Here is a 17,379-nt window from a genome sequence, read left to right on the forward strand (position 1 = left end):
GTTGGGGGGGGTGGGGGGGGGGGGGAAGAGAGCTCGGAAAGCACGGCAGCAGGAAGTGATTTGCTGAAAAACAAACGAGAATGAAGTCCCGTCCAGAAACCGAGGAGCAAAGAGGTGATCCTTCCGGGCAGGGGCCAAGCATGCCCCAATTGCACCCCGAGGCAGCGCTTGTGGGGGAAGGAGCGGCGTTGAACGGCACAGTACAAAAGGGGAGTTGCAAAAGGAAATTGAGGACCCTTTGGAAAGAGGACTGTCGGGGAGAGGTGTGCGAGTTAGATTGAGGCAATCCAAGTTGGTGTGCACTGATTCAATGCGTTTGAGGCGTGGTTTTGCAGAGCATCGGTTGAACGCAGCCGACGCGCGCTTGTCCTGAGATCAACAACCAACGCCCTGATCGGGGATCAACACGATTCGCACGACGATCCATCTGCCCATGCCTCTGCCGTTTTTTCCAAGAAAGCTCAGAGTCAGCCAGCCACACACACACCACACACACACACACGATCGCAACGCCTATGACCATGACCATGCGTACCATCCATCATCTACAGCGTACTATCTACATCCATTACAATCTGCATGCGTGTGAAATTCAACCCATAGCCATTGCTTAGGCCCCATACAGATGTGCAGATGACGGATATTGGTCTACCATACACACTGCATACGTATGCATACGATACCCCCTGAGATGGGTACGGACGGGTACGGTGTATTCTTGCAGTCGAAACGACTTGTTTTTGAAGAACTGTTGTACGCCAGCTATCGAGTTGCTGTCGAGTTGGGCGGGGGTTTGCGGAGCTGGTTTCCCGTTCTGTCCTGCAAATGTGAGCCAAACAACCCAACACCACTGTGTGCTTGTTCCGACATGAAGTGTCCAACACGTGGCCCACAAAGACAAAACGGCAGCGACCGCCACACAACAGCACACATAATCGATAGCGACGTCACGACAGTGCTGCTTTTTTCCTTAGAAACAGCTGCGAGTTTGGTGCGTAGGGTGCAGACGATACACTGACGTCAGCGCGAGTATGGCATTGGTCTGGTCAAAGCGTGGTAGCGAAATCTCCATCTCGGCGCCAAAGTGAAGCGCACCCAACTTGCTGTTGCTGCAGGTGCCTTCACATATGACTGGCAGAAGAAAATTGAATTCCTGTTGCTCCATTGTGGCAGTCTCTGTCTCTGGGTCAGTCCCTGCCCCGTGGTCTCTGCGCTTTACCTCCATTGGCAGCTGTCTATGTACCGGATTTGGTCAATCGGTTTTGCTTCAGATGCACAGCCATCGCCAAATACAAGAATAGCGAGGAATAGCTCCGAACATAGCAGCAATTCCAATTGTTCATTTATTTTTTTTCAAAAAAAAAAAAGAGGGGTGCACCGCGTCATTTTTGCACCAGGCCCACCCCTTCTCCCCACTGCTGCTTGCTCGCCTTGACCACATAGAAGCGTAACAAACGACACACCTTTACTTTTGTGTGAAAGAAAAATGCGCCTCGTGTGCAGAAGTCACATCTTTGGTGCTGGGGATATGTGGGGCGCGTGTCATGGTGCCAATGACGTGGAGCAAGTATGCCTCATACAACCAAGAGGAATTTTGTGGAAGGACTCAGATATGTGACGACGGGTGCTTTCTGCTGTGGCTGCTGCCCCCCTGTCGATGCCTCTGCCTGGCAGGTTGGAAGACCCAACGAGCACGCTCACATTATCTGTTTTCTCTTCGTCTCTTCCTTTACAGCTAGTCAGGCACAGCTGCAATCTCAGAGTGATGGTTCTCGGATCAATTGAGAACTGGCGGCATGAGCGCCAGCTCGATACGCAAGAAGAAATTAATGAGGAGAAGGACTAGTTCGCACGCATCACAGCGCATCACGTTCAAGGGCCTTTTCTGACAGCGAGACAAACAACAAACACCGTTTCGCTTATCCACTACTAAATGATCACGCAACACCATCACACAGGCCCTGAATCTTCAGCACACTTCTCAGGCAATAGATCAGCTACAGCACCACACACACACACACACACACACACACAGCTTAACCGACCAGAGCAAACCAGACATGACGCGGTCACGCTGTCAGCTCTGCGCCACCACGAGACCACATCGCCAGAAAGAAAGCCCAACCAACGATGGGCCAAAAGCGAGCGCGCTTAATCGTCCAGTTGGCACAGCAACGCCACGCCTCGGCGAACCCAATGATCCGAAGGCATATCTGACGGCACTCTGATTGGCAAAACGTAGTTGGTTGAGTGGCCTGTCGTCGACAGAGTTCCACGGCGCTCGCTTGTCTTATACACTGGGCAAAGATAGCTTGGCACATCAGGCAACTCTTCCTTCTTGCCCGGCTTGAGCCAGATGGCAGGCATCACATCAAAGAGCACCTTGGGCATGGATTCACCGAGCACATGCTTAGACTTGACCCAGCTGTAAAAATCAAACAAACCCGACCGCATACCATGAGAGTCCCTCCATACCCCATGTGTGGCCGGCGCAAGCGCGCCAAACACTGGACCAGGCACAGAAAGCAAAGTACAGAGATGCGTACCGTGCACCATCCAAAAACAGGCCGTCAATCAGCACGCCATCTGCCGGCGCGGTGCGTGGGTCCTCGTCCCGCAAAACCTCAAAACCAAAGCCCAAGATGTCGATGGGAATCTTGTACTTGCGCGCATAGTTTTGCAGCGCACCCGTCAAGAATGCCTACCCCAAGCACGGCGTGTCCATGACATCACGCTCAACACAGGGCACCAACAGACCAAAGGCACAATCGCATCGCCGAATCGTACCTGTGTGAAATAAAACCCGCTCACCCAGAACACGTCCGGCTTGCCTTGCTCGTACCACGTCTGCAAAAATTGAAGCCGTTGCAAAAAGTCCGAGACGTAGCTGCCCAATGGCTTCAAACTCGGGTAGGATTTGGCCATCCACATGCCGGGCACCTTGCCAATGGTCAAGCTACGCCCGACCTCCTCCAAGGCCGGCGACATGAGCACCAAACCTGCAAGAACCCATGCACGACCGTTCATGTGTGAGCACACGCTCGTCCTTGTCCGTGCTAATCCAAGGTCAGAGAGATATCCACGCCCCGCGCTCGCTGCCACACACACACACACAAACCTTTAATGGCTTTGCGCAAATCGCGAAGAGACGTGACAATTACTTGCAGCAAGCGATTGAAACGTTGCATCTCCTGAACAAGCACCGTGTTCATCGACTCGTCGTAGCGTGTTGGAAACTTGGCCAATGCAGCTTCCAGATCGAAGAGGCTCGGCAACTACGGTAGCCATGCAATGTAAGTCGTTCGAGAGAATAGTGAAATAGAAGAAATGAATCAGGACAGCACTGCGCCAACCGCTTACCTTGGCCAAGATGCCTTCTGCAATCTCATCCATCAACTCTTCCACCCGATGACCCTCGCCGCCGCCACCGCCGCTAGTGCCTAGGTTGATGGGATCATACAGCCAAGTCAGGTCTCAGGTGACCTGAGAACGTCCCTATCCCTACAAAAGGCAAACTTCACAACCTCAAAAAGAAACGCCAGACTTACCCATGGTCGCAAGGCACGAGTCAAAAAGCAGGCGCGTTTCTTGCAAGTCCTTGGAAATGTCAACATTGTCATGCATGCCAAAGGCTTCTGGGGGCTGCTCCACCGGCAACTCCTTGATAAACTCGACGTAGTGATCGTAGCCCTCGGGTGCTGGTACGTGATAGACTCCGCTCGGTGACAACGCATACTTGGTCTGGACACACGCGTCTCGGCAAAAAGTATTTTTGAGAATCGAGACCAAGCAGCGTCTAATTGCACAGAGCACGAACCAGTCAACAGGTGTCAGGTAAGCTCTTCAAAACTGCAAATTGGCTGCACCATCTACCCGCCCCGCCGCCACATGCCCTGACGGGACCTCATGCGACTTCAACAAGTCAGCAAAGCCAGCAAGAAAACCCACCGATCCCAATCGTCAGTCACACGGCCACCATAGTTGCACTGGCCCGTCAAGTATTGCAGTGCATCCAACGGCAGGTCATCGTACTCCTCCAAGAAAATCTATGGCCGGCAGATTCGGTGCAGACTGTGAGTTGGCTGACAAAGTTGATGCGACCGAGGCAGGTTTCAAGAGATTGTGTTATAGGAAGAACAACGAGCGCAGCTCACGTTCAACTGGCGCACGCTAATGCGCAGGTCGCTCTCATTGAAGCCGTAAGGAATGTTCCAGCCCAGCGGACCAAATTTGCGTCGCTCTTGCACGTTAGCATGGAAAAAGCACAAGCCAAAAAGCAGTTTTTGGAAAGCCTCATGCTTGGCCGGATTGTCCTCGAGTTTGTTGAAAAAGCTCGGATCTGAGATGGGATCCGTCAAGTAAGACTGCAACATATTCATGCGCAGGCCTGTTGGCGGCTCATTGGTCATCTTGACACCGTTTTGCAGGACTGAAACAGGAAACTTGTCGGACGGATACGACGTCAGCCACAACCGAAACTCTTTGTGGACCTATACATTGTATTGTTTCAGCCAAGACCACCGAGTGGATTGTGAGAGGGTGAAACACGCTGTGACACTCAGGACAAGATGATAGCCAGACCGCTCTGTCGCCTTGACTCGCAGGGCAGAGCTAAACAACTGAATGGCTGTGCGTACCTTGGCTGGGTCCATTTCTTCGCAGATGCGCTCAAGAGCAGGCATCCATGAGACGGCCAAGTGGCAATTTTGCAATGCCACCCACGACCCCTCGGCCATGGCTTTGGCAATCATGCGCTCAGCAAAAGGACCTTGCCCCTGACCCAACGAGATGGCGTTGAACTTGTCCCCGCCAAAGCCCACCGTGTCTGCAAACTTCAATAGCTGCGCCATTGGGTCAGCGCCCGGGCTCAGCACGAAAATCAGGGGGGCAGTAGCCACAGAGTCGTTGTAACTTTCTTGCAAGTTGAAAGGCGGAGGTTCCGTAAAACGCTGCCCGAGCTTGGACTGTACGAACAAGCGGCACAGTGGTACCGCCTTATCGGGGCGCATCACACGCAACAAGGTCATGCGCTGAAAGTCCGTCAGCGATCCCTGCCAGGAGTCAGGAAGCTCCTCGTTGTAGGGTGTTTTGCTATCGTAAATGTACTTCCACTTGCGCGGGTCGGCCTCGAATTTCTATGCCCAAACAAACATGCAAAGTCAAAAGCCACGTGGCCGCACGTTAGCGCATGGGCCTCGCCTTTGCCCACACGCGCTCCCATAATCAAGATCTTTGACAAAAGCAGTACCAAAAGAGCCGTACCTCGAGGAATTTGACTTCCTGATAACTGGGAAGATCACCCATGCGACACAGCTCGTCCCACATTTTCTGCGAGATCCAACTCTCATCAGGGTTCTTGCGTGTGTTATCCAGACCAACACCACCCGTCAGGAAGAACATCAACTCGCTCTGATCCAGCTGATTGCTGCTCATGTGGAACACGGCATCAACACCACACATGGCGCCATGGCGCATTCAAGAAAAAAGAAAAAAAAGGGGGGCGGGGGATGAGGGGACATGTATCAGATCAGTGGCATCAAGCGGGTGCGAAAAAGCAAGATCGTTTTCATACCGTGACTTCAACAAAGCGCAGCAGAGCAAAAACGCAAAGAGAAGCTTGTCCTTTTCAAAGAGCGAACGGCAAACGTTGCAGTAGATGGAATACGTGAAATGATCTGTCAAGTATCGAAGGCGCTTGTCCAACTACGGCAGCATGAGACAAGGCAATCAGCGTCAGAGGGTGATGACGTATGCACGTCAAGTGAAATGCACATGCACATGAAAGGGGAATGGGGAGGAGGAAAGCGGAATAAAATAAAAGGAAGAGCAAGGACAAACGAAGCACTGAAATCGCTGACTCGTTTTAAGCCCCATTGGAATAAACATACCTGCTTGCTCTTCGTCGAGCTGTCGATGGAGGCAATAAAGAGGTTGACAAACCAAGTCAAAGAGTACTGATACATGGGATCAATGTTGGCCATGTCAGCAATCACGAAGAAAAGGACAGCCGAGTGAGCGGCCACGGGTTTATAGCCCTTGCGATTTTCGTTGATCTTGGCCTCGGTAGCCTCGGCCACCTTCTGCTTAGCCTGGATGTCGTCGGACACGATCTTGGCGTCATCCAGCACCTTGATGGCGCCTTCATCCTCGAGGATGTTGCCCTGAGAGTTGGACAGCGTGTCCAGAATGCGCTTCTCAATATCCTTGAGTTGACGTTTGTTCTCTGCACTTTGGATGATAAGCTGCTGTCGCTCAGCTTCGAGCTCGGGCTGCTCCTTGCGCACCACAATCCCGAGGAGTTGATCCTCCAAGCCCTCGGGCGTGATCATGAAATTGATGAGCGTGACCTTGGTAGCCGTTTCGGGCATGTAGTGGGGGTTTGGCAACTTGGTCGTGATGTAGAAGCGGAAATCGTCGCTGTATTCCAACACGTTCTCGCCAAGCTTCATGCACATGACACCCCCCTGTTTGAAGGTGGAGCGGAGCAAGAGGGGCTCGAGTGCGGGGTCGAGTTCCTCGCCAATGTTCTCGAGTAGCACGGGGGTGCCAAATTGAATGCCCGTCTCCAGATCACGCATAAAGTTGGGGTCGGACAGCTTGATAACCTTTAGTTGGTTGCTTGCCTCCATCTTCTTGATCCACTTGTTGGCCTGACCCTGCGGATCGATCATCAGAGGCCAGCGACGCGAGTTGTGCAACATCACGCCGTTGTCCACGGAAAAGCCGTCGGTGGGTAGCCCGTCGATGTTCCATGCACGGATCTTGACGGCATCGCCAAGGATGCTGCGTAGACTAAAGTCGGCCGAGCAGGGCAGATTGGCGGCGCGGCACTGTGCCACCCAGTCAGCAATGGTGCTCTGGCGATACACCGAAGTGTACGGCCCAAGGTAGGCCATCACAGCGCCTGCCACAAGAATGTCGCCTGTCAAATTGTCAAAGGCCACCTGTAGGTTGGCAGCCGCTTCGCTCCAACGCTTCTTCTCGCCACCCAGGCCACCAATCAACTTTTGTGCTCGTCCCAGCTTTTGAGCACAAAGCTCAACCTTTGCCTCCAGATCCGCTTTTTCTCGAAGTTTCTCATCCAACGCCGCATTGAGTTGCGCCACGCGGTCCTGGACGGCCTTGAGCTCGTCCTGCTTGGCCTTGAGCTCGGCCATGAGGCCATTGACCTCGGTCTCCTTCTCAACCAGAGCCAGGCGCTTGGGCGCCACCACCTTGGCCACGCGATCATAGATTTCCATGGCTCGCACCCACTTACACAAGCCCTCGGCAGCTTGCGAAGCCTTGGCAACCTTTTCGGGCACAAAGCCCTCATCCGGAATGTACTTGTCCCGAATCTCCTGCATGATGTGCGGGGGAATGTTGTCCTTGTCGTACTCGCGGAGTGAGTCCAAAAACTTCATGTCGCTTAACAGCTTTTTGGCTGGACCCCAGTAGTCGAGCACCTTCTTTGTTCCGCCTGCTGGGTCATTGACCTTCTCGGGCTTGACGTCCTTCATCACGCACACAGCCTCCATTACAAGCTTCACGCCCGCCGGCGGCGACTTCATCGTTTTGACCACGTCGACGTCTGACTTTTTCAGCGTGTTCAAAGCTGACAGGGCAGCATTCAGTGCGGGGACGGCATCTGCTAGCAATGCCTCACACTCGGCCTTCTCGGCCTGAGCCACGGCCGCCTTCTCGCTGACCACGGCCTCGTCTGCCTTGACGTTGGCCTCAATCTTGGCCGCCTCCTCCGACTCCTTGTTGATCTGCACCGTCATGGCCTCGTTCTCAACTTGAGCTGCCGCCAGCTTGGGCTGCAGCTCTTCGAGCTCCTGCTGCATCGTGGCCACCTGAGAAGCAGCAAACTCAAGCTTGTCCAACCCGGTGGTATACTGGTTCTTGGCCCGCATGACTTCGTCACGCTTGATTTGTAACAGCGACTTGAAGGCCTTGACCGATTCGAGAAAGGAAGTGGGAGTCACGTACGTGTGCCGGTTCTGCTCCGCTGTGAAGCGACGGCTCAGCTCGCGCGAGCTAATGTCAAAAGCTTGGCACATGGCAATCACGGCGCGACGCTCCGCATCGGCCATCTCGATATCGGCCACAAAGGAGGAAGCCACCATTTCCAGGGCTTCCGAGGGCCAGGCTTGAAACCAATCGATCGTGCAGCAGTTGACGAGCGAAGGGAACATGCGTAAGCGATCGCGGAAGGTGCTGCCAATGGGGCTAAAGGCCAAAATGACGTGCAGGTTATCACGACACTGGCTAATAAAGAAACTGTAGAGCTGCATGGGTGTGAGATCCACACCCGGATTGACCGCTTGCGCGGCACTGCGCACACCCTCGCAGATCTCTCCCTTTTCGTCAGGAGCGAAAATATTGGCTACCTCGCCCGAGTTCAGCAGCGAGTCAATGTCCTCAAGCATCTTGTTTGACTTGAGCTGCGAGTCGGTGAGCAAGAAGACAGTCGGCCGTCCCTCCATGCCGGCCTTCTTCATAACGCGCTTCACGTCTTCCGCCCATTCCTCGTTGCCGTATTGCTTGCTGATTTCCGGCTGCACGAGCGTGTAGTCAGCCATGTGCGCAGCGAGGCGCGTGGTGGACTGCCGTCCTGAGCCGCCGACGCCCACAAGTAAGGCGTGGCCGCCATCCTGCTTGAGAACGCGAGAAATGCGGCTGAGGTGCTCAAGAACGTAGCGGAAAATGACCAAGTCCATTGGCGACTTGTTGACTTGGTTGTACTCATCCAAACTGCTGCGAACGATATCCTTGAGGGCTTCAAGACTGGAGACTTCGTCGTAAGGGCGTGGCGAAGATTCCACCTCCATGAGGTCACAGAAAATAAGAGAGCCAAAGGCTTGACGGTCTACCGTGGTCTTGTCGCCGCTATCCGGAAGGTTGGAGAAGACAGCATCAAAGCCCAGCTTAAAATGGGACTTGACAGTTTCTTGCAAAAGGCCAAAAAGCCAGTCGTGATCCTCCTCAAAGACGAGGCGATCACCAAAGACACGATACACCTCATGACACCAGAGGCGGCAGAGTTTGTTTTTGTCTCCAGCGCGGTGGCCATCCATGAGGAGGACGCCATTGACAACGCGTGAGAAGTCACGCAGGTTGAAGGTGTAGTGCGACTTGGCCGGTGTTGGTAGCAGGCTTTGAATGGCACTCTTGTAGACGTGCATCGTGGCAGTCACAACGTTATTGCTCAAGCCCTGCAGCTCCATTGAGAATTTGCTCTCCTTAAAGGCCCGCGAAACAATCGTGCTAAAAATGCGGGTCATGGTATCGTCGTCAAACTCGGTAATGCCCACGGTGTTGACGTGGCGCAGCATGCGCGTGGTGACGGGGTTGCGACCACCGCCTGGCGGACCCATGGCAGCTACAAAAAGAACGTCCACCAGATCCATGCGCGAGGTGTCCCAAGATCATACCAGAAGCCGTGGTCTAGGAACTGCCGCAACAGCTCAATGGGCGGTTGAGCTCCATATTTCTCAAGGGCCGGCATGTTGAGATCGTCGACAAAGACAACACACTGCTGGCCCATGCGTGGCCCATAAATGCCTTTGCGGCGTTTGTCAAGCTTGGCCAAGACCAAATCCTGTGTTTGGTTGGCCGTGGTCTGTGCCGAGTAGGTGATGAAGAGAGGCTGGTAGGTATCCTCCAAGCCGTTCATGAGCTTGTCCTTAACGTACACGGACTTGCCTGTGCCCGTGGGGCCCACAAAGAGCAAGGGCACGCGGTTACGCACGCACAGATCCATAATGTACGTGTAGCGAGCCGTGTCCGTGGTCGGCACAATGGCATCCTTCAGCTTTTGGCCCGGGCGCAAATGCAGTTCCGGATCAATGGTATGCATCCAGCGGATCCACTTGCCCTTGCCCTTGGCCTCAAAAAGGTAATCATACACGGTGGCCTCGTCTGGAACGGGTGAGTCAAACTTGATATTGCTGTTCTCGAGTTCAGGATGCGTGCCAGCGACGAGGCTGCGGACAAACTCGTCAAACTTGACGCGGCCGTCAGTGTCCGTGGATGCGCCAAAGGACCAGACAAAGCACCAGACAAAGAGACCCTTGGTCCACTGTTCCAAAATCTTTGCATTCTTCTCTTCGGCAAAGGGCTCGGCCATGCTGCTCTCCAAAAGACGCAAGAGAGCATGCACCATCATCATCTCCTCCACCACGACGTATTGCTTGAGGTGCTTGCGCACAAACTCAAGGCCGACCGGGACAAAGGCGTCAAAGAGCTGCTGAAGAACATCCTTGAGGGGCTGCTGCACAAAGTCGGGCCGAGCCTGGAGCCAGGAGTCAGTATGTGGCCGCCAGCCGAGCTGTGAGGGCTCGAGGTAGATCATGCCACAGCGCGAGACGGTGGCCGGTGAGGCCTGCGACAAATCCATTGTCTCAAAGATGAGAGACATTGTGTCAGAGAGGGCGATGATTTCGCCCGACATCAGGCAGAGCTTCTTGTTGTCATCCAGCACAGTGTTCATGTTCTCAATCCAAATGGCATCAATGGGCCCATCAAAAACGACCCACTTGCGCTCCGGACTCGTGTCACTGGCCAGTTGACGGAATGTAGTGGCCAAAACGCCATCAGACCACTCGTGTGAGACTGGATCAAAGCAGCCGTAGAGTTGGCCCATGGTAATGGACTTGGGATTGATGATGCGATAATACACGCCGCGGTGTGCGATCTCCCCGTCCACCTCTTCGCCCTCGTGAGCAGCGGCGATGCGGGTTAAAGCCGCAGCCAACACTTTCAGAACGGCCGTTTTGGCCGCGAACGGTTCGCCCACCAGCATAAAGCCATGGCGCACGATCATCATCTCGTACATCTGCGCAAGCTTTTCCAAAAACAGGTCAGTGGCCTGGAGGTTAAACTCAACGCAAGCTTCGCGAGCTGCACCAAAGAGCTCATCATAGTCTGTCTTGGGCAGCTCAATGCCGGGAAATAGATCGGAAATGATGCCGTGAAACAGCGGCACGTCGTGGCTCAAGAACTTGGGCAAGTTGACGTCAACAATAGCACGAAGAATGAGGACGCCCTCATCCTCGTCAGGGAACTGCAGCTTGAGGTTACCGGCGGCCGAGAGCACGGCCTTGACAGCACGCATGCCGTAGTCATAGTGGAACTGCGACGAAAGCTGTTCAGAGCAGAGCTTGTAGGTCGTGGTAATCTTAATGGACATGGGTCGGGCGTTTACAAACCCGAACGAGTACAGCATAATCTCAGCAATCATGGCGTAATCCGGCACCATCATGGCCACAGTTCGGAAGAGCACCTTGAGGTTGTCGGGAAGCTCCGAGCGCCCGGCATAGCCGGGGTTCATGGTAATGTAGCTGTTGCACTTGGCGTTGAGGTCGAGTTCGGTGCCCTCAAAAGCGAATCGCTTGAGACCGACCTCAACGGCCCGTTGAATGGACTGAATCTGTTGTGCGACCACACTGAGCACCTCAAGGTCAATGCGGTTAAACTCATCAAAACAAGCCCAGGCACCGGCTGAGGCTAAACCCTTGAAGAATTTGCCCATGGCCTTGTAGTCGAGACCTAAATCGTCGTGGCGCGCACGGCACATGGTCAGCAAGCCCCGGTGTGAATCTCATTTCGACGGGTCAAGCAGAAAGAGACTGTGACTCACCATCGGAGCAGTTGAAAACCACACATTGGATGGCCAATGCCTTGGCCAAGTCCTTGACCGTTTCCGTTTTGCCCGTACCAGCTGGGCCCTCGGGAGCGCCGCCAAGATGCAGGTAGTAGGCGCCAATCAGAGTTCGATAGCACCTATAGCAAATTCCCCGGAAAAAAAACAAACAAGGCAAAAAATGAGAACGGTCGCTGTCTGCCAGACGACACAGCGACCCGGCATAACCCAGCACACACACACACACACACACACACACACACACACACACACACACACACACACACACACACACACACACACACACACACATACACACATACATACATACACAAAGGTATACAAGGTAGGTTACTAACCGATCTGTAAGGGGCGTGACCACGAGGCGAAGGCTGTTTCCGAGGTATTCGTAGCCGTAGTCGCAGGTCGAGTTGATCATGCGCACATACATGTTTTCATTCTCCCAGTAATAGCGCAGTTGGCACAACCACTGGAAGTCGGCATCGGAGGCAACCTTGTTATCGCGAAGCTCCATAGTCACGTCACGTGCGTGCACATCCAAAGTCACAAGTGCGCTCAGGGTTTTGCGGACTTGCTTAGGCAGCTTGCCGCGCACCAAGGCCACAATATCTTGCAACTCAGATTCGAGCTGATCGCAATAGGCGACGAGTGCACCCTGGCCATCTCGAAGGGCCTTGTGCACGCCGCTTGTCCAGTACGTCTGGCCGACACAAATGACAACCTGCCCAGGCCATTGCTGCACCCACTGGACGCGTTGGGTGTTGGCATATGCCTCGAGAGCTTTGACAATTTGATCGCGCACCGACATGCGCATCAAACCCTCCAGTTCCAACAGCCATTTTTCAACCTGGCCGCGAGCCGCCGCTGTGGAAATGATACCCGAGAGCTCAACCTGCTCACCCTCAGAAGATATCATGGTCGTAATGTCTTGTTCTGCCTCGGTAAAGACAAGTTTGTTGATACCTAATGCACAAACACGAAGTATGGGGTTCAGAAGATGACGGGCGGTCAACACACACACGCACACACACACACCAAAATAAAAGAAAAATAAAAGAGAAAAAAAAACCGGAACATAGTGCCATCAGAAGAAGTAAAAACCACAAAGCTGCCCCTGAACACGAGGGCACCCAACGTCGAGGCGTCGACAAACCTTCGAAACACTTTTTGAGGTGAGGCTGAACGCGCGTTGGGTCCTTGGTCTCGGACAGAATCTCAAGCATCTCATCGTTGGAGAGGAAGAAGAAGCGCGCAAAGTAGAGACGCTTCTTCTCGAGGTAGTCATTGAGGCCCTTGAGGATAATTTCCAGCTGCTCGTTGGCATGGGAGATACGCTCAAGCAGGCCTTCCAGGCTACAAGCAACCAGGACAGCAGGGTTGGCAGCGCAGTGCGTCATGGTGCTCTTAAACTGACGATCAACCTGGACAAAAAGATCGCCCTCCGTTGGCATTTGAGCCATAATGTCGGGTGACGAGAAGATTGGCTCCAGGTAGAGCCAGGTTGCTTGCATCTTGAGCCAGCCGTCGATGATGTCCTGAGAAGCCACGAGCAGGCGCTCCCAAGCCACAATGCGCTCTTGAAAGGGCTTGATAAAGGGGGAGCCTCGCATGGTTTGGGTCTTGACGAGGTGATCATCAAGCAGTGTCTGAATCTCATCAACGGAGGAGAGGATGTTCATGCCGCTGTCGCGATAAGGCACAACGTTGAACTCCATCGGTTGCCACTCGTTTTCCATTTTGTCCATGGCCTTTTCCAGAGAAAACTCTTTTGAGGCACCCGAAGACACGACCTCAAGTTCAGCAAGATGCTCGGTCAGATTAAGGTTGATCATGGCTTGCAACGTGGTGCTGGCATCTGGCGCGATGTTGGCGCCAACAAGGTCGGACATGGCCTTCCAGTGGCGCTCGCGGAGGCCCAAATTGCAGAGAACCTGGATGAGCTGGGAGTGTGCGCGAAAGTCCTGCACCTCACCCTTGATTTTTTCGCACATGGCATACATGTTGCTATCCTTGGCGTAGCCCTTGGCCTTCTTATAGAATTCGCGATACACTTCATCCACCTCTGCCAACACCTTATCGGGATCTAGATCACCGAAAGGCCCTTCCATCCAGCGACGCAGCGACTTTTGCCAGTCAACAATGCCTTGGAAGAGAACCAGGAAGGGCTGGCACTCATTGCTGAGCTTTTCGATGGCCGGGTATGAAGTCTGGTCCCATTCAAACAGGGCTTCCTCCTTGTTGATAAAGGCCACCTGACTGTTCATGTCAGCCAAACGCTTCAAAATGTTCTTCGAGTCCTTGAGGTAGTGCACTGCAGCACTCAAGTCCGCAGCCTCCTTGAACTCGTCAATTTGAAGGCGAACCTTCTCCAGCTCCAACAGGAGTTTCTCGCGCTTGCCAACCAAGAGCTGCTCGCTACGCTGCTTGACACCGTCCAACAAGACGGCGTTGTCGTCGAAGACGGGAAGAATGTTGGTGGGCCACATGACCGCCAACGTGTTGAGGTCCATGTCTTGCGACGACACCTCGCAGGTTTCCAGCAAAAATTCCATGGTTTGCTGGCGAACGCCGATATCACGCTTCAACTGTTCCAAGTCGTGGGCGCGCACCTGTAGGAAAAATTGCAGCACAGACAAACCAATTGTGAGCATTGGCACCAGGAGGTGAGGCTCAGCTGGGCCAGGAAAGCAGCGAGCACAATAAGATAAATCGTGAGGGCCCGGCGCTTCTTACCTTGTCCATGTAAGACATGAGTGCAAACATTTCCTTGGAGTCCTCTGGCTCGGTCAAAGCGCGCTTGCGAATGAGCTCAAACTCTTTGCAAATGCGTGTATTCTCAGCAGCGTGGTGGCTCTTGAGCCTGGTCAAAAGACGTTGGATGGCGCCATCAACCACCTGCAGAAGCTGCTGGCGCAGGCGCACCATGTCCAAATGAGCCAGGTGGGTGATGCGTGTGTTGTCAATGGCAGTGATTTGTCGACGGATGGCCTGCAGTTCTTGGAGACGAGTTTGATAATCTCGGAGGTCAATCTCGCCCTCGTCCAAGAATTCGTCCAATTCTTGATGGACTTCCCCACCAGGCAGCACGCCTCGGAAGGCTTGGTTGCACTCAGCCTGAATGACCGCCAGGCGCTTGTAAAGCGCCTGTGTGGCCTTGGCAATGGCTGCTCTCGTCGAAGCCAGCTTGGCTGGGTCAACTGCCACCTATGAATTCGCGCAGAGTGGAAGTCACCATGAAGAACGACAACGGAAAAGTGAGAAGGGGAACTGGCAGAAGAAAAACTCGAGAACGTTTGCCCAGTGCAACATACGGTAAGAGTCTTCGTGCCGCCGGTCATCCAAGCTTGCAGGGTGGCAAACACTCGAGTGTTGTTCAAGACTTGATCTACAAGGCTCTGCATCTGTTCAATCATGGAATCACAGGAGGGCTGCAGCTCAAGTTTTTGATCCACCAGGACCAGAGCCACTGAAAAGACGGGGTGGTGGGCACCGGCATCGTCGCCGAGCCGGTCTGTAATGGCAGTCAGTGTCTCATGCACGAGTTGACCCAGTTGTCGGCTCAGCAAGGTTTCAGTCATGACAAAAGCCCGAGCTTGATCAAGCAGCATGGTATTTGCCTCCGAGCTGGCTGACCCCGAAGAACGGCGACCATTCGTAGAAGTGGCGGCAGCTGCAGCAGCAGCTTCGGGGCTCTGGAGGTAGGTGGAGATGGTATCGGCAATGTCGACATACCAAGTATTGTTGAGAAGCTCGGTGGTCGCAGCCACTTCCACACCAATTTCACGCGCAAACCCGGCAGGGGTATAGAGCATGTTTTCCTGCTGCTGGCGCAGGATCAGAGCCTCGATGTTTGCCAGGGGAGTATCAGCTTGTGCCTGTGTCTTGGCTGCCACGGTGCGCAGAACTGGATGAGTCAAAAACAGGTTGGCCCCCAGGTCAAGACGATGTTGCTCAAAAGCATCCCGCCAAGTGCTGCTGAAGTCAAGACCCTCGGGGAGAGGGGTATGCTGAATGCTATCTGCAGCTGATACGAGCACCTGCGCCACAGTCAGTTGGCGCAGGACATCCTCGTAGCCTAGTCGAATCTCATCGGAGATGGCCTGATACTGCCGCACAAGGCCCTTGTCAACAGGGGTGCGCTCGTCTGGAGGGATTTGATCCCGGTCTTGCCATTGTTCTGGTACGAGAGCGCAAATGCGTGTCCAGGCTTCATCGCTAAGAGGCACGATTTTGCTTTTGGCGGCTGTTTCTTGCAGCCGCCGCTGGTTGAGCTGAACCCGGCACAAGAGCAAGGGTAGTTATTGAGCTCAGATGAATCCAATCAAGGGGGTGGGTCGAAAAAAGAAAAAAAAAAAAAAAAAAGCCTACCTCCTCGCGATACTGCTCAGACATGAGAGCTTCAGGTAGCTGGGCAGGTGGGGGCGGTGGAGCCCGGGTTTTGATATGCTGCTGAACAATGCTCTCGGATGCAAGTCGGTTTTGTTGGCTACAAAAAATGTGATGGACAGCCACAAAACAAAGAAACAACGCACACAAGGGAATCGTACGAGAATAGGAAAAGCGGATGAGCCCATCTCTGAGAAGAGAGGAGGGAGAGTAGAACAAATACAAAGGCGGGGGCAAAGCGTACACTAGGGACGAGAGCTTGTCGCGAGTGACAGTAGTAGCACGCCAGTTAACCGCCTGAGCAAGGGTTTCATCGTCTGCATTGCGCCCCGTTCTCTCATTCACGGTGCGCCTATCACCAAGGTCAACATTCCAGGGGAGCAAGCAAAATTCAGTGGTCAATGTCACGGACACATCGACTCGTGGATATACAGAGGCAATGCTGATGCACACCTGCGTGCTGCGGACATGTGCAGTTGCTCTGTAGAGGGAATCGGGGGCAACACTGGAAATGGATTGGTGGCCTAAGACAATCAGATCACAGACGGCATGAGCTGTTGCTTGAGAAAAGCGCACACTCTCAGCTTGAGCGCACACTGTCAGCTTGGTGGCCCAGGTCCCCACGAAACAAGCAGCACGGCCGATGTATCGTACGCATACCGAGGTTGGGCGCCCATTGGTCGAAGCGCCGGTGTCAGACATGACGCTGGTTATTAAATGAGGTTGCCGGACAGAGCCAAGAGGTCGAATCGGGACCAGCCGCGCCGATAACGCCGGCGAGGCGGGCGCGATTCCGTTTTCAACTGGCTTGTGCCCGAGTCACGAGGAGATGCTTCAAAGGGCATCAAAAGTGTCTCCAAGGCTGCCTGCCAGGCAGGGTGGCCAGCCGATCGCGGCAAGGCCCTAAGGCAAATCGCAGGTGCTGCCACGCAATATCGGGGCTGTGTCGATGAGCAGACCAAGCAAGCACAAGGTGACCGTGAGCTTTGTCCTGTACGCAACGTCAAGGAACACACATGCACAACAACTTGGACGTGAAGATGCTGACGCTGTCAGGTTGCGACACACCCCATCCAGCATCCCAAACACACCACACCCTGAGCCGGGCACCTCGCAGCAACCAAGACTGCCAACCGGCCGTTCAGCCAGCCGGCCGAGCACACACACACACACACACACACACACACGGATCGATAGCGCGCGAGACACGAGCGAGAGAGAGAGCGAGAGAGAGAGACCTGAATTTGAAGCGTTGCGAAGGAAATGGACGTCAACAACAGTTTGCAACAGCTCGACGTGCTCCTTCACACGGACGGAACGAGTGCACAAGGAGGTCGAGTACAATT

At 54.0% G+C, this 17,379-nt stretch overlaps 3 protein-coding genes across 3 annotated transcripts in view; all 3 read right to left on the minus strand.

The window, feature by feature from the left end:
- MONBRDRAFT_37950 (uncharacterized protein) overlaps positions 1–1,165 on the minus strand; it is a gene marked incomplete at its 5' end in the record, with an annotated part of 4,511 nt that extends 3,346 nt beyond the window's left edge. Inside the window, one exon of the mRNA XM_001747711.1 lies at positions 1,096–1,165. Within this exon, the coding sequence (XP_001747763.1) occupies positions 1,096–1,165 (70 nt within the window). The remainder of the gene's footprint in view (positions 1–1,095) is intronic.
- Positions 1,166–1,767: 602 nt separating this feature from the next.
- On the minus strand, positions 1,768–7,550 carry MONBRDRAFT_37951 (uncharacterized protein; the record flags this gene model as incomplete). The annotated part of the gene is made up of 12 exons (XM_001747712.1): positions 1,768–2,425; positions 2,547–2,701; positions 2,788–2,999; positions 3,119–3,275; positions 3,429–3,433; positions 3,549–3,796; positions 3,949–4,046; positions 4,155–4,442; positions 4,821–5,135; positions 5,263–5,425; positions 5,573–5,703; positions 5,889–7,550. The coding sequence occupies 12 exons, from the start codon at positions 7,548–7,550 to the stop codon at positions 2,152–2,154; spliced, it is 3,708 nt and encodes a 1,235-aa protein (XP_001747764.1). The 3' UTR covers positions 1,768–2,151.
- A 138-nt stretch (positions 7,551–7,688) lies between these two features.
- MONBRDRAFT_33332 (uncharacterized protein) lies at positions 7,689–16,735 on the minus strand (the record flags this gene model as incomplete). Its single annotated transcript, XM_001747713.1, has 11 exons — positions 7,689–9,364; positions 9,517–11,532; positions 11,624–11,766; positions 11,845–12,610; positions 12,801–14,256; positions 14,381–14,851; positions 14,959–15,918; positions 16,016–16,133; positions 16,278–16,385; positions 16,487–16,557; positions 16,694–16,735. Coding segments are annotated over 11 exons (7,827 nt in total), but the record flags the coding sequence as incomplete, so codon positions are not given.
- Positions 16,736–17,379: the final 644 nt, after the last annotated feature.

Source organism: Monosiga brevicollis, genomic scaffold (genome assembly GCF_000002865.3).
Source record: "Monosiga brevicollis MX1 MONBRscaffold_18 genomic scaffold, whole genome shotgun sequence".
Taxonomy (NCBI): Eukaryota; class Choanoflagellata; order Craspedida; family Salpingoecidae; genus Monosiga; species Monosiga brevicollis.